Source organism: Chiloscyllium plagiosum, unplaced genomic scaffold, assembly GCF_037043375.1.
Source record: "Chiloscyllium plagiosum isolate Xiang-an unplaced genomic scaffold, Cpla_swu_hap1 HiC_scaffold_7, whole genome shotgun sequence".
Taxonomy (NCBI): domain Eukaryota; kingdom Metazoa; phylum Chordata; class Chondrichthyes; order Orectolobiformes; family Hemiscylliidae; genus Chiloscyllium; species Chiloscyllium plagiosum.
The window spans coordinates 57,956,497-57,983,740 of NW_028270145.1; the positions used below are offsets into that span (position 1 = coordinate 57,956,497).

Genomic DNA, 27,244 nt, shown 5'->3' on the forward strand with positions numbered 1-27,244 from the left:
GGCAGTAATCTTAAAACACTTTTGACAGCGTACCAGAGCCTCATAAATAATAAAAAAAAAATTTTTAAAAGTCAGTTGAAATTTGCTCAAAGCTGCAATAGTGGCCCATGTCTCAAATGATGTGAAACATTTATTGGTAGTTGAAGAACACTGCTTCAAAGTTGCTTCAAAATTAACTGAAGCTAATGACGGATAGTGCTTGTGAGAAAATTACAGTTTGCTTACCATTAGAAATTGGAGTCTGTTCTGTTACGCACCCAACTCTACTCATCTACTTTTGCTACATATCCCTTGACAACCTTGCCTCTTAAAAGACAACTGATCTGTGTCTTTACAGTTTCATTTGATGAAACTCAGTCTTTTTGGGGAAAGGGATCTACATTTTCATTACTCTCATATGTAAAAATGCTTTGGATTTGACACCCAACTGGTCTAATTCTAACATTAAGATTATGCCCCAACCAAAATAAATAGTTTTTGTATCTAATGCGTTGCACCCCTTTGTCATTTTAAACATGCCCAAACTGAAAGCACTAATTCAGAATGAGTCTGATTGAGGCTCATGACAATAGAAGCATAAAATAAAATAAGACAAAGAATTGTAGACGCTGAAGATCTCAGACAAAAGCACTAATTGCTGGAGAAACTCAGCAGATCTGACAGCATGTATGGAGACATGTTTCCAATCCAATGATTGTCCTTCAGAAGCATAAGTTCATTGCTTTGTGTGTTTCAATTGTAATATTATTAATTTTGCGAACAACCATTCCTGTGAAGTACTACAAAAATAAGAATTTTTTCATTAGCGAATGATTAAATTGAACTAAAATTACAGACAATGGTCTGAATGGTACTTGCTGCTGAACTTGAAGAAAGCTGCCTACAAAGATCTAGAAATCTCTGTGGTATAGATTTCACATTTGGTGACAATTACTTGATTCTGTCACTTTCACAAGGGGACTTGCAGCACCAGCACCATGAACTTTATTCAGCAAGGAAAAACAATGAACTACATTGAAGCATTCTGATAGATAGCAGACCAAAAAATAAAACCATTGATACTCGATTAGTTTATATACATTTTACAGAGAATGAAATAATGATTGGGATTTTTAAAAAAATGTTTATGGATCAAAGGAATTGCTGCCTAGTCCAGCACTTATTGCCAATTCCTAACTGTTCTGGAGAAGATGGTGAGAGCTTCCTTCTTGAATGACTATAGTCCTTTGAGTGTAGATACATCCAAAGTGCTCTTAGGAAGTGAATTCCAAGGTTTTGACCCAGTGAGAGCAAAGGAATGGTAATATAGATCCAAGTCAAGATAGTGTTTTACCTGAAAGGGGACTTGCAGGTGGTGGTGTTCCTGTCTGCTGTGCTTATCCTTTTTAGATGGCAATGGGATTGGGAGTTTGGAAGGTGCCGTTGAGGAGATTTAGTGAATTGTTGTACGGTATCTTGTAAATGGTACCTACTGCTGCTACCATGTGTGGCAGTAAAGGGAGTAAATGTTGAAGGTGTTAGATGGGCTGTCAATCAAGAGGTAAAAACAATGACTGCAGATGCTGGAAATCAGATTCTGGATTAGTGGTGCTGGAAGAGCACAGCTAATCCAGAATGTCAATCAAGAGGGTTTGCTTCATCCTGGATTCTGTGGAGCTTCTTGGGTAATTTTGGAGCTCCACTCATCCAAGCAACTGAGGAGTATTCCAGCACACTCATGTAGTAGAACATCAACAAACTTTTCAAATATAAAATAGAAAACTAAACAACATTTTTTTCCTAATGGGAATAACAACATTTCACAAACATAAAATTAGTTCCCAGAGCCAGAGATGGTTTCTCATTAGTAGTTTGAAGTAGTATAGTAGTACAAATTAAATTCCCCCACATTAACAGGCATAAGAGATTGGGGGATTTTTTAAAAACAGCACTACTACAGCATCAAGGGCAAGTTCTCATCAGTTCAGTGGTTTATAAAAATCTATTCAGCAAGATAAGCAATGAACCATACTGAGGCATTCGGATAGATAGAACATAGAACAATAAAGCGCAGAACAATATAGCCCTTCGGCCCTCAATGCTGCGCCGACCTGTGAACTATTCTCAGCTCGTCCCCTACACTATTCTATCATCATCCATGTGCTTATCCAAAGATTGTTTAAATTTCCCTAATGTGGCTGAGTTAACTACATTGGCAGGTAGGGCATTCCACGCCCTTACTACTGTCTGAGTAAACCAAAAAAAAATCATTGATTATCCATTATTTTATATACATTTTACAGAGGATGAAATAATGATTGGGATTTTTAAAAAAATGTTTATAGATCAAAGAAATTGCAGCCTACAATTTCTAACTGTTCTGGAGAAAGAGATGAGAGCTTCCTTCTTGAATGACTGTAGTCCTTTCAGTGTAGATACATCCAAACTGCTATTCGGAAGTGAATTCCAAGGTTTGACCCAGTGCGAGCAAAGGAATGTACATGTAAATGAAGTCTGTGTGGAGACTTCAACAGCACAGGAGCAGCAGGGAACCAACAAAGGCAATTCTTGGACTTCTACATTTACCTGCACAGGTGCAGTTACCCAAAGATGCGGTCAGTCTCACAAAGTAATTCCAGTGAAGATGATATTTTTTGACATCAAAAGAACCACAAAATCCAGTCCATCAACTTCTCAAACTAATTTTGAAAAATCAAATTGTTGTTTGTCCTCATTTGTTCTATATTTGTGTGGCAGAATCAAAGAAGTCAAAAGGTACTGTATATTCTTTTAATAAAGAGAAGGGAATTTAAATTGTACCATCAGCTGTCTAGGGTTGACATTAGGCACATTTGGTAGTGAATGATTGTAACATTTGTCTGCACAAGAACTAGAATTCCATTCTTTTAGAAATAATTTCAAATTTGTGAAGCTCTTTCAAATATTTTACTGCAGTAAAGTACAACATGAATGCATATTTTTAATATAAGTTATGATGCATTCACAATACTTTCTGTGAAATGTAGTTAAATAAGCTCATTTCAATCCAGTAATTTTTGATATCTTTCTCTTTAATTACAAGCCATAAGTGCTTACCATTGAGTTCATAGCAAAGTGATTGTGCTGAGTCTGTAGATCCAGAGCATGCTGATAACTCACTCCAATCTCAGTATGACTTTGAAGAAACAATTGTTTGTTGTGGCTAATCCAATCAAACATCTAAATAAAAATAAAATAGGTTAGAACTGCTTCTGAGATGAAACCTCTCTTAAAATGTTAACAGGAAATTGTCACTTATACAGAATATCAGAAAGAAACAGGCAAATAATCAAAATTAAAACATTTTAGAGTCATTTGACAAGTAAAAGTCAGAGATTTGGAGAAAAAATGCAAATGGAGTAAAAAAATCAACAGAAAGAGACACAGATTAAGATTATTTCCTATCAGTGACTCCGGTTTATTTCAGCTTTCAAAGTCTTGAAGAATTGAATCATGTGTCTACAAAAGAATGTATTATAGAATCACAGAATTTTACAGGGCAGCAGGAGACTGTTAAGCCGACCATGTCTGTGCTAGCTCCCCACCAAAAAGCCACCGAGTCAGTCCTATTTCTCCATGTCTAAATTCTCCATTCTCTAAATACATCACTTTCAAGTATGTGTACAAAATAGTCAAGGTTTGCTTCATCAGTTAGATGCATATTTCATTTACATACATAATAATGTTCACTGATGAGATAGCAGGCAGGTCAACTTTGCTTTGTAAAATTCACTTGGTACCTCTTCATATTAACCCACAGATTGCTGAAGAATGTGACAATGTTCACAACAGATTTCCAGTGACTGAGCCATTTGAAATACACAGTTGACTGAATTAGTTTCCTGTTCCTCCACATCACCATTTGGCAGCAGCCCAATAACAAATTGTAACACACTGAATATTTTTGCAAATATCACCTGACAGGTGCAAGGAGGTGGAAAGTTGGATCTTTATGCCTTGCTGACATGAGTGCTTGACCAATTTGAGCTGAAAAATGTGTTGCTGGAAAAGCGTAGCAGGTCAGGCAGCATCCAAGGAGCAGGAAAATCGACATTTCGGGCATAAGCCCTTCTTCAGGAACCTGAAGAAGGGCTTATGCCCGAAACGTCGATTCTCCTGCTCCTTGGATGCTGCCTGACCTGCTGCGCTTTTCCAGCAACACATTTTTCAGCTCTGATCTCCAGCATCTGCAGTCCTCACTTTCTCCTGCTTGACCAATTTCCCACCTTCAACTCAGCATTTCAAGAAAGTGATAATGACATGATGACACTATAATCCCACATGTTCGACCATTACTGCATAATTTATGTTTAGATGCAATTTTTAAAATTGGATAAAATAGAAGAGGTTTTCAAGAACTTACTTGTCACTTACAATGATTAGTAAAGAATTATTTTTCAGCTGGATCAGTACCTTGTGGTTTCGAGGGATATGGGCCAAATGCTGGCAAATGGGATTAGGTCAGAATGGGATATCTGGTCAGCATGGATGAGCTGGACCAAAGGGTCTGTCTCTGTGCTGTATGACTCTGTGAGAAGTTTCGCTATTGTTCCTGACACCTTCTTTACGAGGCTCCTTTTTTAACTTGCTGACAATTTTAAAGAAAGAATAATGGGTTTGCCTCATTGGAAATTCCCTTGTACAGTCTATTAAGAGGAAATTTCCTGTTACTCAGTTTTTTTGGTGAAACAACAAAGAAGGCAATTCACCTATTTGGGTATTATAGAGTGTCATCAAGTGCCCAACCAGTCCACACGGCTTTCTGAAGAGAAACCCACCCAGACCCATTCCCCTCTGACTAACGCATTTAACACTATGGGCAATTTAGCATGCCAATTCGCCAAGCCTGCACACCTTTGGACTGACAGACACACCTGTCTATCTATACTCTAACTCCGGAATATCTGGGCCTAGGCATTTGCTTCAGCTATGCCTGCAGCAGTGCTTCCTGAAACTGCTATTAACTAGTGATGACACATCCTGCAACTTGATCAACAACCTACCTCCACCGAGACTATACCACTCCAGGTGCTGGAAATTAGAAAAGGCATGGACGCCCATTACATCAGGTCTCCTTCCATTCCAAGTTCATTAAGATTTCCTGAGGCTCACACATTGTATCACTCAGCTTTCTGCTGTTGTAGCCACAATGATCCTGAACTGTGCTCTACAGTCCTTAAGATGTCGGTAATGTCAGTAGTATACAAATACTGATCAAGTCAAGAACGACATATTTGCCAGAATGAGCAATTCTTTCTCCTGTTTGAACAACAAAAACAGCCTAAAATATGGCTGAAAAACTTCTCATGCTCCAAGACACCATTGATTGGACCCCTGTGATCATACAGTATGTGTTTTGTGGATCAATGCCATTGTGTTCATCAACAGAAAACAAAGCCACTCTGAATATTGAGTTGCAGTGTGCAATGGAAAACCTACTTTCTTGGGGAGCCACCACATTGCCTTCATTTTATTACTTTTCAATAAATCACCTCTTCTGATTGTAAAAATGCTGAGTGGTTTATCAAGGTTCCCATTTCAAACCATGATTGATGATACTTTTGCACATTCCCAGACCATTATCTGAACGCCACAGTAACAAGACCTATCCTGCCATCAGAGACACAATCAAGCAGCAATGTTCAAGTTGTGTTTCACAAATGTGGAATGGATTGGAAGTATCTCAAAATCATGATTGTAATGTTACATTAATGTAACACGCAACGCACAAAAAGGCTGCACAAAATGAAAGCCTGGAAAAGAAAGCTTCAAAGAAGATGCCTAATTGGAGCAGCAGTAACATCAGCAGAATGTGATGGACAATGCAGTGCCATATATAAGACATAATTATGCTATTCTTATTAAAAGATCTTCTGTCTTGAACAATATCTGTCTCCTCTATATCTTATATAGATCTTACTTTTCCCCTTACAAAGATATCACTTAAGGTCTTCTCATTAATTCCCTCAATTTTGCTCCACAAAGCACTGAATGAATACCACTTTCAAAACTTGTCAAGAACATTTTCTGCATACACAACTTGCATGCATATCATTTGAATGAAAACTCAGTCTGAGTATTGTCTGTTCTCTGTTTAACTATTTATGGCTATCGTCAATAGTTCACCCAGGTCTGGTACCATTTTTCAGTGCAACTGAAGTGACACAAGGGCAAGAGATGGTTGGTGCTGTAATTTGAATAACTTCTTTGGATTTAAGTGAGTTTCTTGTTGCACAGCTCTACTGCATACTGCATCTCATATCCTGTTGCATGAACATCAACAGCAGAAGAGTGAACTGCCTTTCAGGTCCCAACAAAAGGTATTTGAGCTGCCAAACGGGAGCATGAGCTGGCAGAGACAAGAGGCACTGTTCAATTGAAGTTAAAGCTGCTTGTTTCTTTAACTGTGAAGTAATGTACTGTGACACGCCAGTAATATTTTCTTCCTGAGTTTCTCCACTTGATATTCCCTGTGCTCTGTACGTTAACCACCACCTTCCTGTCCTCTGGCAAAGTTCACTATGCTCTACCTGGGGTAGAACTTGGCTCTTTTAGCTTTTAGAGAGTGCCTTAATCCTTCTATTTTCCATTGGTTAACAGGTCAGGTATCTCCTATGGTTTGGGCACAATGAAATATCTTAGGAGACCCTCAAGGTCCACCCTCAGGAAACAAAAATGGGAACAGGTGAGCGAGGAGGTCATTTTTAAATTCTTTCGTGGAACATAGGTATCCCTGGTCAGCCCTACATTTATCATCCTCTCTTGTTGCTCAGATGGCAGTTAACATTCAATTACTTGGCTGTGGATCTGAAGACTTATGTAGGGCAGACCAAATAGGGGTGGCAGATTTCATTCCTTTAAGATATTGCCAAACCAGTTGGTTTTTACAAAAAACAGCAATGATTACATGGTCATCATTAGGCCAGCCTTTTACTTCCAGATTTTTATTGAATTCAAATTTCACCATTTGCCATGATGGCATTTGAACCCCTGTAATCAGAACATCACTCTGGGTTTACTAACCCCGTGATACTACCAGTATGCCACCATCTCCTCCAGAACTCAATCCTATGATATAGTAGTGGCACCACAAGAAGTCCAATGTCCTCAAGGTGGTTAGTCAAGGTCAGCGAATGCATCTTCCCATGTAAAATGCCCAACCCACCACTCCACCAAATAATCACGCTGCTCAATGCCCCATAGTCCCATCTCTCCACAGCAACACTGCTGAGCACCCAAGACTTCTACCAATGTTCCAGATTCTCCACCACATCTTCACCAACAAATCAATATGACCAGCTATTCACTCATCCCTCAGTGCTTCCACTTATCTCCAGCTGTTCAGTAACAATCAATGACATCCTGCCCTGTCTTTTTGAGGACAAAGTCTGATACAGTAGGAGGTAATCGCAAAGATGTCAAGAGGACAAGAACACCTGCATCTCCTGAATCCTGTGAAGGCGATGGCTTTCAAAAAGATGGAGTTGGTTGCAATCGAGCTCTTGGCATCTGCTATTGCTGAGACCATTGAGGATGACAATATGGTCCTATCTATGCCCTTTTTCAACCCCTGATATATGCTCATCTTTATGGCTTAATGGATGAACTGTTGTGAAGTTGCCATGGACCTCTTGCCTCTCTCTCCATAAACATCCATTCCTCACACAAACTTTCTCCCTCTAATTTCTTGTTTTCAGATACTGAAGAACTGCCATTTGTTAGTTGTACATCAACTGGATTTTAGTTGTAATCATATAGTGTGCATTAACTGGGGACTTAATAGTGCTCACATTTACACTGGAGCAGGCTGAAATTGAGGTTGTTGAATTGGAGGTACATAATATTTCATATTAGTTTCTATAAACAAAAGCTTCACAGTCTCTTAAGATTAGCCTCCAGTTCTTTGTTTCACTACCTGATTATCTGAGTTTTAGAACAGTGAGATGGTTGTCTAATGACGTTGGTTGGAATCTACAAGTTTTCTCGCCATAAAACTGAAGTCCTCGTGGCCCTAATCGAAATTACAGAAAGCAATTTCTTTCTTCGCAGTGTCAGAAACTCAGGGATGACCTTATAGAGATTTATACAATCATGAGGGACATGAGTAAGAGTAAACAGACAAGGTCTTTTCCCTGGGCTGGGGGAGTCTAGAACTCGAGAGCATAGGTTTAGGATGAGAGGGGGAAAATTTAAAAGGGATCTAAGGAGCAACTTCTTTATGCAGAGGATGTTGCGTGTATGGAATGAGCTGCCAGAAGAGGTGGTGGAAGTTTGAACAATTACAATATTTAAAAGGCATCTAGATGGGTATAATAATATGAAAGGTTTAGAGGGATATGGGCCAAGTGCTGGCAAAGGGAAAGGATTAGTTGAGGATATCTGGTCGAGTTGGACCAGAGTCTGCTTCTGTGTTGTACATCTCTATGACTCTACAACTCGATAAATGATTGGGATATAATTACCCTCCAATGTTTCTGGTGTCAGGACTACTTGATCAGTGAAACAGTGAGATTGATAATGTGGACAAGGTTACTATTCCACAAAAGAGAAAAGAGACATGGATGTTGCTCGTTGCAGGAAATAAAATCAAAAGGAAATTGTTTTGACATACATGTGAGTTAGATAGTGACAAAGGTTTGGATCTTCTAACAGAGTTCCTGGATGAAATCTCCAAGAAAGATCCTGTTAAATTCCTCTGAGGCTTGGTCAGTAAATGGATTTCAGTAAATGGCTAGTTATTTCACAAAGGCAACATACTATAGTTCATATAGCATCTTTCATATCACAGACTTTACCACATTGTACAAAAGCTGGATAAAGATCAGGATAAATATTCACACATAAATTGCTAGATTGTGCAGAGCTGCCTCCTGTGGACAAACAAGTGGTTCTCCTGGAGTTTAGATCTCTGAGAAAATGTTTGATCAGACGTCAGCTGCCTTGAAAAGGTTCCTTGTGAATGATTCATTTTCTATTCCAAAGAATAGAAAATTCAATAGTTACCAGGTTTAGAAGTAGGTAATGGAAGAATTAAAGACAGATAGAATCTGGATGAAAGCACAACTATGAAATCTGGTTATATTAGCAGAAGTCAAAATTGGAATGGTAATAGTAGGCAAATGAATCCCAGGAATGCCCCAGGAAAAGCTAACAGATGCTTTAGATTTGATTCACTAAATATTAATGGAATGTTCCAAAAATAAAGAGGAGGGATCTTTGAAATGACACAAGAGAAAGGCAGCCTGAGAAGAGGATGAAGATAATGGTGAACCTGAATGGACTGTACTGTTCACAAGGGTCTGTTTTTTCATTGCTCCAGAGTCCCCACCACCATGGCGGGAGGGTAATGGTGGGGACATTGGTGAGTAGCATCCTCCAATTTGCTTGAAGGCCTGTGAAGGTGGCTCTCTACTCCTTTCACGTCACCAGCTCGCACCCTACCAGGCTGGATTATGAATTTCAAGTCAAGCTTAGAGTGGTGCTGGAAAAGCACAGCCGGTAGGGTGGCATCTGAGGAGCAGGAAAAGCAGGATCTTCCTGTTCCTCGGATGCTGCCTGACCTGCTGTGCTTTTCCAGCACCACTCTAATCTTGACTCTGATCTCCAGCATCTGCAGTCCTCACTTTCACCTACTGGATTATGAATTTGCCACGTAAGGCCTCAATTAACACACTACCAGGGAGGGGAGTTCTACAGCTTTCCTGCCCATGGCAGAAGTACAGTAAGAGTGGAGATACCCTGTGACATCTTACAGGCCCTTCCCCTGCTAATCCATCACCAGAAGCTTGGAAAATTCAAGATAATGGTTTTAATCATATAATGAATGTATTGGTCATGGTCATTGTATGATATTAGATAGAGATATCTATTATAATAGTTAAGACATTACTTTGATTCATTAAGTAGTGATGATTGATGCAATGTTAAGGAATAGACTAGTATTGGTGTGGTTTTAATGACATCTCTGCAATCATGTGCTAAACCAAGTAAAATAGCAGGAGTAAATTACTTCAAATTGAGATACTTATTCTGTTGTGCTAAATTTCCCTGGAAAAAGGCACAAATGAAACTTGACATGGAACATGATAAAGAAATTATTTTTGAACAGATTGTCATCAGACCGCTGGACTAATGTTAGTGATGAATCCTTTCTCAATAGCGCACACTGGCTCACAAATAAGAGTCAGCACAGCATCTCAGAAAAATAATGCTTAGTTTCTTGAGTGCTACCTTCATTGTGGCATCTGGAGGTGAATTTCTTAATTAACTCCCTTTAAATTTAATTTTCGAAACAAACTTGTACATTTGAAAATGTTCCACTTTAAGGGTTATCCAAGGTTAGATTTATCATGTTACAATTGATAACCCTTCATACTATCTACAGTGACAGCAGATGAAAATATCTCTTCCAAATGTACATAAAAGAATTACATGTACAGTTAGTTAAGGTTTCTGAAAAGCTTTGTAACTTCAAATTTTCTGTACAACAGTAGAATCACTAAATGGCACAGTCTGCAGCTATTACAAAAGCTAACTTAATTCAAGTTAACTTCCCCCTAGGGCTTTAAAGTTACATGCAGAAATTTATTGGAACAGTCTGAACATTTTAAAGATGCGGGCTATATACTGGAGCACAATAACCACAATTGTTTTATTCTGATGACTCAAAATGTTTCCTGTGTTTGTTTTTCACGGCCCGCTATTACATGGGAGCAAGAGGGAAGAAGAAGCAAGGCCACATTATAATGAGGAATTACTAAATGTCATTAAAACTGGGCTGTGTTGCAGAAATGTAGATTAATATATGAATTGAATAATAATAATGTTCATCACTGGAAGCAAAAACTTATTCTCAAGTTATGCTTAAGGACAGATGAGTGACAATGCAGAGCTTAATTTGTCAACAGGATACTGAATCATCAAGACCACTGATAATTTTTGATGTTTATTTGGTTTCCTTTGTGATTCCCGACTTGCTCAATGCTCAGAAGCAGTCTTGGAGATTTAGGCACACAATCAATGGAACTCCCCACTGGAACTGACAGATGTATGGTCCAATTCCAAACCAAGTGGAATTTTCTCAGGAATTGGAAAGTGAATTGGGCAAAGAAAAGAATAACAATCATTAAAGACATTGTAAAGGTTGAAGAAAGAATGAACAGATCTGTTGCTAAGAGATAAATGGGTGGTTGCAGATGTGGACTAATTTTTAGAATACAGGTGACTGTCAAACCAACTCAGTAATGCAGAAAGTTTAAATTTGAAAATATCCAATAAAAATGTAGAAGAGCAAAACTTCAAGTACTCCTGTTTTTCTGTGTGAGCTTCATAATGCACACATTTTACACTGCCTCATTTCAATGCTTCTTTTGCAGTTCATTGTTGAACATGCTGCTGACTGTGAGCTCAACAGGATGCCCAGCTCCATCTGAGTTCTAGTGTATGTTTTCACCAGTCTGTGCCTCTTGAGGAAGTGCACTCATACATATTGTTGTTTTATTTATTCTGGGGATGTGGGCTTCAGCAGTTTTGCCAGCATTTGTTGCCCATCACTAATTGCCCTTGTTAAATTTGCTGGTGAATTGCATTCTTAAACAATTGCAGTCCTGAGATACATCCACTGTGCCTTAAAGAAGGGAGCTCCAGAATTTTGACCCAGTGAGAGTGAAGGGATAGCGATTTAGCTCCAAATCAGGATGGTGAGTGGATTGGAAGGGCACTTGCAGTGCCTGGGTTCCCATGTATCTACTCCCCTTGCCTTTTTTGATGGCACTGGGTGTGGGTTTGAAAGGTGCTATCTAAGAAGACTCAGTGAATTTTTGCACTGCATCTTGAAGATGGGACACACAGCTATTTTGTCCTGGACAGTGTCAAGTTTCTTGAGTGTGGCTGGAACTGTACCCATCCAGGCAAGTGGTAAGTATTTTATCCCCTCCTGACCTGAGTGTTGTGAACAGGCTTTGGGGGATCAGGAAGTGAGTTACTCACTGCAAGATTCCTAGCTTCTGACCTGCTATTGTGACTACAGTATTCATATGACTAGACCAGTTTAGTTTCTGGTCAACACCCAAGATTTTGATAGAGAGAGATTTGGTGATGGTGACACCAATAAATGTCAAATGGCAATGGTTAGATTATCTTCCATTGGAAATGGTCATTGCCTTGCATTTGTGATACACATGTCAGCCAAAGCCTAGATATTGTCCAGATCTTGCTTCATTTGGGCATGGACTCCTTCAGTATCTGGGATCAGTGAACAGTGCTGAACACTGCGCAATCATCGCTGAACATCCCCACTTCTGACCTTATGATAGAGAGAAGCTCTTTGATAAAGTAGCTGAAGATGGTTGGGCTTAGGACAATACGTTGGGGAATACCTGCAGGGATGTCCTGGAGCTGAGCCAACTGACCAACAATGACCACAATCATCTTTTTATGTTCTAGATATGTCTCCAACTAACAGACAGATTTCCTGAAGAAGGGCTTATGCCCAAAACATTGATTCTCCTGCTCCTCGGATGCTGCCTGGCCTGCTGTGTTTTTCCAGCACCACATTTTTCAACTCAAGGTCCTTAATGTCACTTTTGATCAAATGCGACCTTGATGACAAGGGAAGTCACTCTCACCTCACCACTGGAGTTCAGCTCTGTAGTTCCATGTTTGGACCAAAGCTAATAATTAGGTTAGAAGCTGAGTAGCCCTGGTGGAACCCAAACTGGGTGTCATTAAGCAGATTATCGCTAAGCAGGTGTCTGCTTCATAGCACTGTTGATGACACCTTCTATCACTTTACTGGTACTGTTCCCAGCATGCCCTCTTGTATTCTCCATTGAACCAGGGTTGATTCTATGCCTTGACAGTAATAGTAGAGTGGGGGATATGGGAACCATTATGAGGCAGATTACATTGGATTACTATTCTGCTTCTGTTGAGGGTCCACAGCTCCTCATGAGTGCCCAGTCCAGAGGTGCTGGATCTGTTCAAAATCTGTCCCAATTAGCAAAGGGATAGTGTCGCACAACATGATGGATATTATTCTCAATGCAAAGATGGGATAAAGATTGTATAGTGGTCACTCTAACTGATTCTGTCATATGCAGCTGGCAGATTGGTGAGGATGAGGTCAGATGCTTTTCCCTCTGGTTGGTTCCCTTACCACTTGCCGCAGACCAAGTCTAGCAGCCATGTCCTTTAGGAACAGATTGGTTGATGGGTGGTGCTGCTGCCAATCCACACTTGGTGATGGACGCAGCATGCTATTGCCAAGCTCAGGGCTTCCTCCAACTTCTGACCAAAATGAAGGAGCACTAATTCATGGTGAATGGTCCATGGTAATCAATAGATGTTTTCCTTGCCCATGTCAGATCTTATCCAGGAATCTTCAGGGCTGACTGTATACCACTGTGCCACCACCTCTGCTGGGTCTGTCTTACTGGTTGGATGGAACATTCCTAGGGGATGGACATTGTCTTAAAGGTATGATTCTGTGGGACGATTATGTCAGGAAAACTTTGTAGTATTGACACAACTGTGTTTGCATTGCCATTTCTGTTACCTATTCAATGACAAGTGGTCCATTTGGTTTAATTCCAATTTCCTCATTACTTTTGCTATAACTGGATAGCTTTTTAAGGCCAGCTCATAGAGCATTTAAGAGTCAATCATATTGCTGCGGATTGGAGTCATACGTAGGCCAGACTGTAAGGACTGCAGTTCCTTTCCTGAAGGATATTAGTGAATCACAAGGGGGTTTTCCAACAATTGATAATGATTTCATGATCACTATATGGCTTTTAATTCCAGACATTTATTGAATTCAAATTCTAACACAATTCCATTCCTTACGAATAATTTCAACTCCAATGTTACATCATGTCTATAAATTCAAAATATGTTCTGGCTCATTCATAAACTCACCATCTTGTTGCTCAATGTAAACATCGAGTTCACGATGGCCCTTCTATCTACTCCTTGGATGCTGCCTGAACTACTGTGCTCTTCCAGCACCACTAATCCAGAATCTGGTTTCCAGCATCTGCAGTCATTGTTTTTACCTTCTGTCTCATCAGGCCATTCCTTCTCAACAACCCATTTTTTTCTTTTTTTCACTTATAAATCTCCTCGAAAGATGAATCTTTTCTTTCAGACCACAATTCTCATTAATTAATTTCAACACTGTTTTTATGTTTTTTTTCAATTATTTTCATTTTAAAATCTCAAAGAAAGATAATAGAGTCCAGGGGAGAAATGCATGGACATTGGATTATAGTCTGAAGCTGCAATGTGTGGCAAGCACGACCATACTAGAATAAAAATGTCTCCTCTCTGTAACATCTGCCTCACATAAATGCTAGGCTATGACCATCACCAGTTAGGGACAATCAAACCACCACCCCTTGATATTCAATGTTGCTACTATCACTGAAACCCCTGCCATCAACATCTTTCAAAACAATAGCACAGAGCATGTCCTTGTATTGAACTTAGTTTACAGCATCGTGAAGTTGTCCAATATATGTCTTCGTTTTTGTTCTAGCCTCAAATCCGAGATTACTCAGACTGAGAGTACAGTGTCTGTTCACTATCTAACTCAAATGTGACATATTAGTCTTCAGTAGGGAAGTCAACATAAAATAAATTTTTTTCCTGACATTTAAAGTTCCAGCACTTGTATGTGATACGGAAAGGCAAAACCACTCAATTTGTTGTCAAAAGAATGCATTTCTTTGGTGAAATATTCTGTCTCTCAAAACATTAAAACAACACCCCTTTAAGGAAAATATCCTAACAGGCAGAACTAATTCCAGCTGGCTGCTTTAATAAGCTCGGGCTTAACAACTCTCCTCTGGGAAATCAGACATGCTTGAACCTATGAACTAGCTCTAGTTTACAATCCATAAACCATTCATCATTATGATTCAGAAGATGCATTAGTCTTGGAATACCAGTTTGTGTTTCATTAATAACACTTTTTTTCAATTTAAAGATGAAATTCCAACATTGTTATGGCACTGCAAATTTCTGGGATTTGAAGAAATGAAAAATATAGAAGCAAATCTGATCACTTTTCACAGATTCTTACATTACCTGTGAAATAAAAATATTACAATTAATGGGCAGCACTGTGATTCAGTTGTTAGCATTGCTGCCTCACAGCACCAGGGTCCCAGGTTCGATTCCAGCTTTGGGTGACTGTGTGGTGTTTGCACAATCTCCCCGTGTCTGCGTGGATTTCCTCCGGGTGCTCTGGTTGCCTCCCACAGTCCAAAAGATGTGCCGGTCAGGTGAATTGGCCATGCTAAACTGCCCATAGTGTTAGGAGCCTTAGTGAGAGGGAAATGGGTCTGGGTGGGTTACTCTTTGGAGGGTTGGTGTGGACTCGTTGGGCTGAAGGGCCTGTTTCCATGCTGCAGGGAATCTAATCTAAATTACTTGCATTTGTCAATATCACAATTAAATATGGACGCTAGCCAGAGACACAGCGATTTTATCACTCATTCTTTTCTACAGTGAAAACAACACAATTTGCACAGTTGTACACTCACCAATACAACAACATTTCTAGATCTTGTACGTGTGAGTACATGAGGCAGAAGGTATTAACACTTGAAGGACAACATCATTGCATTTTGATTACTGGAATATTTGGGAAACAGAGGCATGTGGATTTGTAAGGGTAAGAGTATTAGCTGGGATTACAAACGGTACTGTGTAATATTGTGGCCACAGTGTGACCAGGCCACACAATCTTGTGCAGATTTTAGTTGATCCCCTACATTATAATGTGTGGTACTCATTTCATTCATTCATTCTGAGATTCAATACATATTTTCTTCTCTCATGTCCAAAGCTCAAACTACTGATCAAACCACAATATCTAACATTGATGAATGATAAGTTAGCCATCACTAAAATAACCTGCAAAATTTTGAATTATTCAGTTATTCTACGCAATAAAGCTTTACAGTCTATTCTATGGCAACATAGGATTTTTATACTATATTATCAATTCTTGACCAAAACAGGAAAAGCAGGGTTTTGGGTAAGAACCCCAATATTGAGGTCAAATGAGGATTACAAACCCCTGTTGGGAACCAAATGGCCAATGTGTGGTCAGAGAGTAGGCTTGTCATCCAATTAAGGATTGTGGGTGAGCACTTGAAGTCAATAGGAGGCTCTCCAGCTCAGTAGATGCAAACTACCATTCCAATAAGAGACTGCACATGTGCCCTCCCTGCCACATTTAAACTTTTAAATGAAAACTGAATCAACAGATGGGCCATCATTGTGGAGTGGGATCCCTGGCCTGTGGATATAGCTGTGGCCAGGGTGAGCAGAAAAGACCTCAGAGCCTGGTTAGAATGCTGTCCTGCTCCCCTACCCTGGTCTGTCACAAGGACACTTACTTCAGGTGGCTAGCCTAGTCCCTGATGTCTCAAGGGCAATGTGGAAAATTCTAGTGTGATTTTGTGCCAGCAAGCCAGTATATTGTCTGATATTCAGCCTCAGTACCCATCCCCAAATATGGCTGAAAATCCTGCCTCAATATTATATTTTGCAGGTTGCTTTGGAGAGATCAGTCTAAATGGTGGCTCTCAGTAACTAAGAAAAATCATCATAGCTTACTGAGTGTGGGCCAATACATCCACAATGTTTGCATAAGCAGCAAGCAGTTATGTTTGTTGTGCTGAACTGATAAATAGAAAATTCCTTCACCTTCTTGTGTGTTAGTGCAATATTTACACCTTCAAGATACAAAAGAAAAGGGAGGCTGTATTGATATTTACTAGTCTGGTTGTTTGGATCCAATCATATAATACATTGAGAATACATTGAAAAGTGATCAATGTCCAGTGAAGTGGATCAGCAGCAATCCACGTATCCCAACACTTAGTTCATTCAGTTGTTTGAAGTTTTGCACTTTGCTATTTCTCATCATTATTTTTAATTTATATCCATGGGATCACATTGGAGGTTATGGTTGCAGGTTTAGCAGTGGTGTCTTTCAGCATCGTGAAAAACAAAATAAAATGAATGCTCTTACTCTCTAAACGTTATTCCAAAAGTTGTGATAACAGAAAGGTTCAATGTTAATGGCAAAGGCATTGTCACGCTTACCATGAATAAAATCAAAGGAATGGTGAAGTTATGGAAAGACCAAAAAAGACTTCACTGTGGAGGCAGAGGGCAAAGATGTCTTTACAAAAGAGAATGGTGCCAATGCTCCAGTAAAGAAGGAGGCAGTAGTGATAATGGAAAGGAGATAATCAATAAAGATGGGATAATTCAAAGGTTGAAAGTCATCAAAGTAGGAAAGTCTTGATGGGATGCATCATATATTACTGAAGAAAGTATGAATGGATATTGTGGAGGCTCTGATTATAATCTTCCAGTCCTCCAAAGATATGTGGTAATATTAATACACCTGTCCCAAAACAGGGGCAGGGATAAATCTGGCTAGTAAGACCAAGTTATATGGATTGATTAATAACTTTTAGAAGAAACTCCACTAATAATTTGAAGCAAACCATTTAGAGGGGCAAGGCAAAAGAGCAGGTGGCATGACACTTATTGGATATCTCTACCAAACAGCTAGCACACACATGATGGCTTGAATGGCCATCTTTTTTACTATGATTTTATGCAGTGCATTTACATACCCATTTTGCACAAGAATAACAACCGTAGTAAATTAGCTATGTCCAAAACATAAGGTATTTACACACATATATACAACATCCCCACCCAGACATGAGGACATCAACCCCACCCCTGACTCCAGTACAGTAGCCTTGACTTTTAATCCCAAAACTGTGGGCCTCCTTGGAGCTTAGAGCCCTGTATTTTGCACAGGATAGCCTATGAAAATGCACGACACCTTCTTGTTAACTTGGCTACAGCCTGTGGAAAATCCAGAATATAGTGGCTTTAGTCAAGGATCAATAGAAGTAGAACAAGGTTCATTTGTCAGGTGATACCCTTTCCTAATGATATATTCATTTATTTTGCTATGAGAAGTCCTGATAGCCACATGGGTTTTTATCTACAATAGTCTGGACTCCCTGGTGACATGATAGGCAGTAACGGTTCTGTGCACATTTTAGCTGGTGTCTCCTTTCCACTGAGAAAGTGATTCTGGTGCTGCCTCTGGGAAACAATCACTTGCTTTTATATAGGTCTGACTTGCAGACTGTCTCATTTAACACACGTCCCTTAGGGTGGTCTGGAAGGATCCTATTGCGCATTCAGATTTTAGTGACCTTTACAACTGTCGGAGTGCCCATGAATTCTGTGAAGTTGTCTGTGAATCAGCCTGCTCCAGATGGTCTAGCTGTCACTGGCTCTGCAGTGAAGCTGAGATGTCAAAGACAAGGGTGCTGTGCCACATGGGAGTAAATGTATTTGCCTATAAAGATGAGTCTTTAGATATTAGGGATAGTGAGTACACACCTTAAGGTATCATCAGGCATCAAGATTTTGCACCCTCATAAATTTGCTCTCCTAATCCAAGTAATGCCTCACTGTTAGAAAAGGGAGAAGTATTTCCTCCTCCCAAGTTTATCAGTTGTAACTTTCAGCACCATTGTAATTGCTTTGATATCCATTTCAGCAATGAGCAAAATAGTCAATTAAAACAACACAAAAAAGAATTGCAACACATTGGCAACCTGTTATACACTCTGGCAGTTCTTAATTTATATTTTCTTGCAAAATATTGCCAAGATTATTATCTCAAATCAAGTAAAAATGACAGTGAGACCAGGAAATAAGTTTCCAAAAAGGATTTGAACTACTGTTCTGTGAATTCCAGTGGAAAGAAGGCACACAATGATACATCAGCTGCCAATTTGCTACAAGCTGTTTTTGTACTGCTTACATACGCCAATTTCCTCCCAGGTGTATTAGTGAAATAAAGGTTTATACAAAAATACAAAAAAAAGTAAAAGTACACAATATGTTCAAACCGTAAAGAAAGAGTTAGGCACACCAATAGTTGCATTTCCAGCATTCAGTATGAAACAACAGCAAACTTGGGCTGCGTTTAACTGGTTGGTGATGGTGGGGATGGGAAGGCTTAAGGGAGATGGACAGAGAGAGAAAAGCAAACGACCTATACAAAGCCTCGAGAAAAATGGCTAGATGCTGACAGCTATAGCACGCTGAAAGGAAGATAAATTCATGAACAATGGCATTCTGCCTCTCAGTGGGAGGAAGTCTTGCCTGAAGAGCTTAGTCAATCTGACTGACCAGCAGCTACATCAACCCCAGCACTGCCTGGATTGCAGGAAGAAGCCTGGAGAGGATAATGGCTGCACAGAAAGGTCAATCCCAAGTTTTTAAAACAGACCCTAGAGTCTAAGGAAAGGCAAAGGAGTGTGTAAGGGACCCAGTTTTGCAGGGCAGGCAATACAAAATGAAGGACTGGGTCAGCGCCATCTTTGGGCAGGTGCACCTGATACACACTTGGCATCCCTCAAGGAATGAGGCTTCACCCCAAAGAGGTGAACCTGCTTCCGTCTTGCTATTTTTTATGTAGAACAGAAGGAACAGTCTGAACACTGCTGCTTGACTGGCCATACCAACATAATTTGGTACAGGCAGCATATTATTCAGGTCAATAGGGTAGTCAAATACCTAATTGACCTTTAGTTACTTATTTACATATGATGGGCAAGCTGCAGATTTTGATAGCTGCCGACTTTGCGAATTATGGCGCTGAGCTCAGGAACAAGTAAGAAGTTAGTGGGTGTGCTAGCTGACCTACTTTACATGCTCCTTCACCAACAACAATCCAGTAAAGGCATACAAAATCCAGCCCCTTGTCTTAAGATGCTCCAAAAGAATTGAGCTTATTTCCTGATCTAAACTGTATGGATAAGGTGCCGATTGAGTGGACCTTAACCCAAGCAATGAAATGTATCTTTTTTTAAAATGTCGCATTTAATCATGATTTGCGAATGTCTATGGCTGAGCCTTCCATCATCTTAAATTTATAATCAAGAAAGTGAATCTCTTGTATCATCAGTAAAACCATGGGAATTTAGGGCTTAAGATTTTAGCTGGCAAGGTGGAATAAATTGATTATTTTTGGTTTTAGTTTTGAATTCTGACAACATTATAATGTCAAAGAGAAATAATTAAAACGTCTTTATTGTTGAGGACCATGAAAATTATTTGTGGATTACATCTACCAATGTTTAATTGTCATGTGAGAAATTCAGGGGAAAATTAATGGAAATAATGTTCAATGCCATTTGAACTTAATGTCTATTCAGTGGTATCAATTTGCCAATTTTCTCTAGGGGTCTTGTGGCACAGTGGTAGTGTCCCTAACTCTGAGCCAACAGACTTGGGTTCAACTCCCACCTGCTCCAGAGGCATAGAATAATATCGCTGAACAGATTGATTCAAAAAACCTACACTCAATAAATCTTAGGGTTCCTGTGGTGCAGCAGCATTTAAGTCAGACTTGCTCCAGAGGTGTGACATAACATATCTGGAAAATTTGATTATTAATATCAACTCTATAAATCTTCAGGCTCTTGTGATGCAGTGGTAGCGTCTCAACCTCTCAATCAGGAGGCCCATGTTCAAGTCTTGTAATAACATCTTTGTACAGGTCGTTTAAAAGAACAAATTACTCAATAGGTCTTGAGGTGCAGTGATAGCATCCTATCTCTAGTCCAGAAGGCCACCCTAGAGATTTGTCTTAAGATGTCTGAGAAAGTTAATTAAAAATAACCACTGAATAAATCTTAAGTACATTTACTAAGCCCTACTTAGAAACACTCACACTTTACAGCATAACTACAGCTGGGTATTGGTTAGGTTTCAGCATTAATAATCAATAAATCTGAATTTATTATTCTGAAAATTTGCATTCAGTTAAAAATACTGGAAATATGATGCTGGTTTATAAAAAGTAAACGTGAAAACAACCATGAAATTATTGCATTGTCATAGAAATTAGATCGTTTATTAATGTTCTCTGGGAAGGAAAGCTGATGTCCATTTAAGCATCCAACAAGATAGTTATTTGACTTCATCAGCATCACTGTAATAACACTCAAGAAGCTAATTCATCAACACCTCATTCTCAGGCAACTAAAATTGGCATAAATATGCCAGAAACATTCATGTGTCAAGCACTTTTATTTCAAAAAGAAACCTTTTTAATTTTTTTAACCAAGCAACAAAAAGGGACATAAGATCATTTAGAATTTGTACCGAAATCTATTTGCTCTGACCTACTCCTCAAGATATATGGACCATGTCTTAAATACTGCCCTCAGTCCCAAATAGCCTTCTCTAGAGTATAAGCCAACAGTTTGCAGGAGAAAAGTATTCTGGGATCATCACTGACAATGGGCAGGGATTTTGTTTTAAATATAGAATTGTTTGTTACAGAAGCTTGCAAGCCCAGAACAAACTGGTTGTGTATTGAGGAAAGGTCACTCAGTCTACAAACAGAGGTTCTGAAAGGTATGTGCATCTAGTCTAGGGATGTTCTAGAATTGACAGCAATCTTACAAGCATAGCTTTACAGAAAGCTGAGCCTAGCAACATCCATCACCTGTAGCGCCGGTCCTGATGTCTTCAACAGCTTTGCATTTGGAGGGATGTGAATGAAACAATTGGGCTCATGGTTTAGAGTGAATAATAACTTTGATTTAGTAATGTACTGGTGTGTACTGGGAGAAAACAAGACACATTGAACCTCACAATATTCACAGGGAAAATATCTTCCTTAAAGAAAACCAGTGGCTGACAGTGAACAAAGCACCTCCACTGACACAGGGCCTCAAGTCATGTCACCCGTACTGGAAACAACATCACATCGTACAACTGATGACCGACACTCCTCTTAATGGCACACCTCCTGGTTGACCACAAAGAGGAAGCTGACTTTAGTGATGAAGGCTCAAGAGCCAATCTTCCATGGAAAATATGGACAACCCTCAACCACTTGAAGACAGGCCAGAGAGAATTTGGCCACTTGCTCCACAGGTGGTACTTGAGGAAAAGCTCAAATTGTGACTGTGATCATTCATGTCAGACCATCCTGCATATACTGAATGCCAGCCCTGATAGATTGATCCCTTATAGCATCTTAACCATTCACATTGAATCAGTTGAAGCTGTTGGATGGATTGTAAACCTCAACAGCTAACTGCTCTCCAGCCATGTGAAACAAATATATACCACAACTCTATAAGTTTTTAAACAATAATTGTTCTGGTATTCAATTACCAAGTGAAAATGGATGAAAATTTCAAACAATATTGAATAAAGTCACAAGAAAACTTGATCACATTTCAATTTTTGTTGAAACTCAATGTAAAGTACCATTTGCAGTTTATTCAGTTTAGAAATTGCATGTGATTCCTTGAAAGTGAATTCTGTTTGATATTATATAAGAGAAAAGAGATGGATGAGAATCAAGTTAATTCATATTAAACTTCTAACAAGCACATTAAGTTAACTACTACATGGATGAAATCTTACCTTTTCTGCATCTTGCTCAAACAGCCGAAGTTGGAAGCATTGATCTAGCTTCAGTTTCCGAACATGCCACATTTGATGCAAATGCTGTCTAGTTGAGTGTAGTTTATCCAGTAGACTGGTGATCTTTGGCACAACGCTTTGAAAATCTGCACTGCCAGATATGCAATTCTTTCCAGAAAAACCATCACTGCACCTTATACACTGCAGCAATCTTTGTCCCTCATGGTCCAGTTCCTCCACCGGGGCTTTGATAACCTTTTTCTTCAATTGTGTATGTTCATCAATTAATTTTCTAGAACCTTCAACATCCAGGGGAAACTCTTTCCTTGCCAACATCTCCTGCAGGTCTTCCAGTCTGGATAACAAATGCACAGCACTGCTTATGAATTCTTCCAAGGCCAGTCGAAGGTCAATCCATTCATCGTGATTATACTCCAGTGTACCATCAAATTCTTCAGTCAATTGGGAAGGATCCACCAACTTAGAAAGTCCTTCTACAGATACCATACTTGTCTGAAAAAGATATCCCACTGTTTTAGAATCAGCATTTCAGCATTAATACTGGAAAATCTTAAATTTACAGGAGCAAGAACAGTTTATCCACTCTCCATACCCCTCAACCCCCACACCCCAAGATTTCTGATACAGATCCAGCAGGGATAGAATATTAGACTTTAACTCATTTATTTACATTACCATTTTTTTTTTAAATTGACTTAGCTGGATTTTTATTTTTATTTTTCAACTGTCAGCCTTGATTGTGAAGTTGTATTCTCAACCGAAGGTCAAATGTTCAAACCCCACTATGGAAACTTAAGCATACAGTCAAGGCTGACACTCTCGTACAATGAGAAAGTGCTGCACTGTCAAGAGTGCTTAACTGTCGCAAATGTACTGTAAGCCTATGCTCCTTCTGCCCTTATGCCCTTAAAAGTTCCCATGACACAATTCAAAGATGAAGGGAATTCCCCGGTGACCTAGCTAATCTCTTAAGCAAGACAGAAAAAGCAGACTGCCTGCTCATTTATCTTACTATGGTTTGAGTGATCCATTCTAAAAAGTAATTTAATGAAAGATGGAACGGAAGCCAATCTTTAGACACTTTCATATTTATTTACAGAATTATACATTGTAAACATAATTTAATTACCCTGCAATCTCATTTTAAGTTGTGTCTATTTAATAGGCCACATGACTGTTAAGGAGATTCAATAAAGTCCTGACTGCACAGACAAGATCCACTGGCTTTATAAAAATAACTGACTATCGTACCTGATATCAAGTTTTATTTGTGTTTTTTCCATACAAAGCTTATTCAGTAATACAGATGACTCACTGGAGAATATATTGGGATTAATACAATGGTTTGCCCTAGTTATTTTACATGGATCTATAATTGTCTTTACTGATTTCAATATATTGTCAATACCAAACCTAAAGCAGGTAATACTTTCTTAACCTACCTAAAAAGTCAAGGTAACATTTCAACAAATTTGTTCCAATGTATTATCAAAGTACAAACACTATCTAGCAGTGTAGAGTTAAAGGAGACCATGACTAATACATTCAACATAGGACTAAAACACTTGTGAGCAGTATAATTTGTTGGTAAATGTAATTATTTTCATCCTCTTCTTTAGAATTCTCTGCATCATGTGTCATTTTGAGGTTGCTGTTTTTCAGTTTTAGGTGGTTCATTACAAACAATAATACTTCAAATCATGGAATAAGCACCTAATAACATTTGCTTTGGCAATCTTGAGATTAATTTGCCCATTAATACTGTTTCAATGTTCCAATTCTATCTTCTGCAGTAACAGCTCATCTTCTATCTTTTATTGATAAGTGCGGCAAGGAACTGGACCATTTCAAAATCTGTCAATCAAGGTGCAGGACTGGGTCAGGATTAATAATATGTTTGTATCCTAAGCGTAGTCTCACTAATGCTCTGCAGTTCCTATCTTGTGTGGTATCCAAATACACCATGTATACTGCTTCCCCTTTTTCCACCAATTTTTTTACATCCTCAAAGAACTGTAATAAATTTGTCAAACATGATTTTCCTTTTAGAATGACAGTTGACTCTGCCTCATTTTATTATGATTTGGAGATGTCGGTGTTGGACTGGGGTGTACAAAGTTAAAAATTGCACAATACCAGGTTATAGTCCAACAGGTTTAATTGGAAGCATTAGCTTTCGCAGCACTGCTCCTACATCAGGTGGTTGTGGAGTGCAACCGAAAGCTAGTGCTTCCAATTAAACCTGTTGGACTATAACTTGGTGTTATGTAATTTTTATCATTGTATTATGGTATTCTAAATGTCCTGTAATACATTTTTAATAATGGATTTGAGCATTTTTTTCAGATGCTTGGTTAACTGAACTATAGTGTCCTGTTTTCTGTCTCCACACTTTTTTTAAACAGAGTGGTACATTTATAATTTTCCAATTTCCTGGAAACAAGGGAGTACTGGAAGAATACAACCAATGCATCCATTATCTTTGCATTGCTTCTTTTAAGGTGCTTGGATGCAGGTGATTAGATCCAGGGGACTTGTCAGCCTTAAATTCCACTAACATTCGTAATACTTTTTCTCTTACGATGGTGTTTGTTTTAAGTTGTATTTGTTCCAGTAAGGCTGATAGAAATAATTTCTCCAGAAATTCTTTCAAGGCACAATATAACCAGAGTCAACAGGAGCTCCCTTTCCAAGAACCATTTTCCAGTTAGAAACATGTTTATCCAAACAGGCACAATCCAGTAATTTGAAACTGAATTTCAGCAATCATCTGTACAATCCAGTAATATCTGTGATGTAGTACATAGTCTTTTCCAATCTATCACTTTCTGATCATGTCTCAGATCTATTTAACAGATCATCTTTCCTGTAAATTTCACAAAAGGACACCAATAGAATTTGCAAACTTTCATTTCAATTGAAGTGATGCAAATCCAGCTTACAAAATACTTAACTTCTGATTTCACTTCTGGTAAGAAATGTCAACACCAAGATTATACCTTATTTCCTTTATGATAGGAGCATAACCCATGTCCACTTAGCCATTCATTTGTTCTACTTTTCATACTGTTCAGACTCTGAGAATACCAAATGGTGTCCCTATTCTAACACTTATACGACTTCCTTCATTTTCCACAATTCATATGAGAAATTGTAGTTTTTTTTGTCTAAATACTTATTCTTAACCAAACATCCCTTTTGGCAGCTGTTCTCTGCTACACCAGAAAGCAAGGTGGTGAAGGATAGGCCTAGAGCCAAACTTTAGGGATTTTATATTTTACAAAATTGTATGTTATAAGCATAAATGTATGAACAAGTAGCCACAATTTTAACTGTGATTTTTCTTGTGGGCTCAAGTGAAACCCTGGTTACAAATTAAAAACAATGGTTATATAATTAATAGTGATCATTTGATGTGTATATCAGCCACTGCATTTCCCTAAATTACAGCAGCAGACACAGCTTTAACTCTAACTCTGCCATATTTTGTGCAGGTAAGTGGTGACGTGAACAAACATCTCCTGCAGCTCTGGAAATGAAACTTGACCTATTTTATTGTTTAGTCTGCATTTATTCCACCAGATCACTTGTTGCTCGGAACAAATAGGAATTAAGTTCGGGCCACTACTATATGTCATTGTTTTCAATCTGCTGTTTTCATTTGGAAGGGCAAAAAGGGAAGCTTCTTAGACAATCTCAATGAAACTGACAATTTGTCTCAGTGTTCAAGATTCTCTGACTTGAGGGAAGAGTTATTATTTTAAACAGTGCAATAGGTGCCTGCCTCTACCTTTATCAATGAACACATGCCTGCTATTTTGAAGTCTTTACTTTCCTGCACCTGGCCTCTATTATTTAATTCCTCCCTTGCTTTAAAAACATTGCATTGCCATATTTATTGCAAAAATAAACTGTTAATAAAAACATCAATAATCAACAGCTTATCCTTCATTTGTTTGAGCATATAATTTTAAGTATAATGCTTACCTCAAATATAAATTTTGAACTCCCAAAGTTGGTTTTTTGCTTCTGCCAGAAGTTATCTGGTTTAATAATCAGTGCAACATGGATATCAGCAGGGAAAGATTCCTGGAGAGTTTTAAGTAGAGGCTTGATCAAATCCCACTTGGAACCTCTCATATCGATGATAACAGTAAATCCTCTTTTACTCACATCTTCACTGTTAAAATGTAAAGAGGATTTTACTGGAATGATCCATATATATGACATTATTCAGCAAAGAGAGTCTATTCAGTCCAATGATTCCTTCTAAATGGAAGTATTGTATATTATTGCATATGATATAACATAATGCTATCAAAAAGTATATGTTTTATATCTACATAGATGTGTGCATATGCATATGAATATTTAAATACATAATGTATAAAAGTAAAAATAAAGTCACAAGACCATAGGCTGCTTCTCATTTGAGCAAGATGACTGGTGATGGCTTAATTTGAGGGTCACCACGCCTCAGATGAAGGGAGAGGTTGAGTAACTGGAACTTTTTGGTAACCTCAGCCAATGCGGAAGTTGAATCCATGCTGTTAACTTCACTCTGCATCACAAACCAACCATTCAACTAACTGAGCTAACCAACCCTCAAGAGAAGATAAATAGAATAGAAGACAAATGAGGTGGCATACTCAGAATATGTGGGGCTCAAGTACTGCAAGTCCAATGATCAAATTAGAAA

General features: G+C 38.7%; 1 protein-coding gene across 10 annotated transcripts in view; it reads right to left on the reverse strand.

Annotated features, from left to right (window-relative positions):
- The window catches only part of kalrna (kalirin RhoGEF kinase a), a 734,910-nt gene that overhangs the window by 402,031 nt on the left and 305,635 nt on the right, over nt 1–27,244 (reverse strand). For all 10 annotated transcript variants that reach the window (XM_087989060.1, XM_043693728.2, XM_043693729.2 and 7 more), the window contains exons 4-6: nt 26,533–26,725; nt 22,525–23,037; nt 3,076–3,198 (exon numbers count right to left, since the gene is read on the reverse strand). In XM_087989060.1, the coding sequence (XP_087845186.1) occupies nt 3,076–3,198; nt 22,525–23,037; nt 26,533–26,725 (829 nt within the window). The remainder of the gene's footprint in view (nt 1–3,075; nt 3,199–22,524; nt 23,038–26,532; nt 26,726–27,244) is intronic.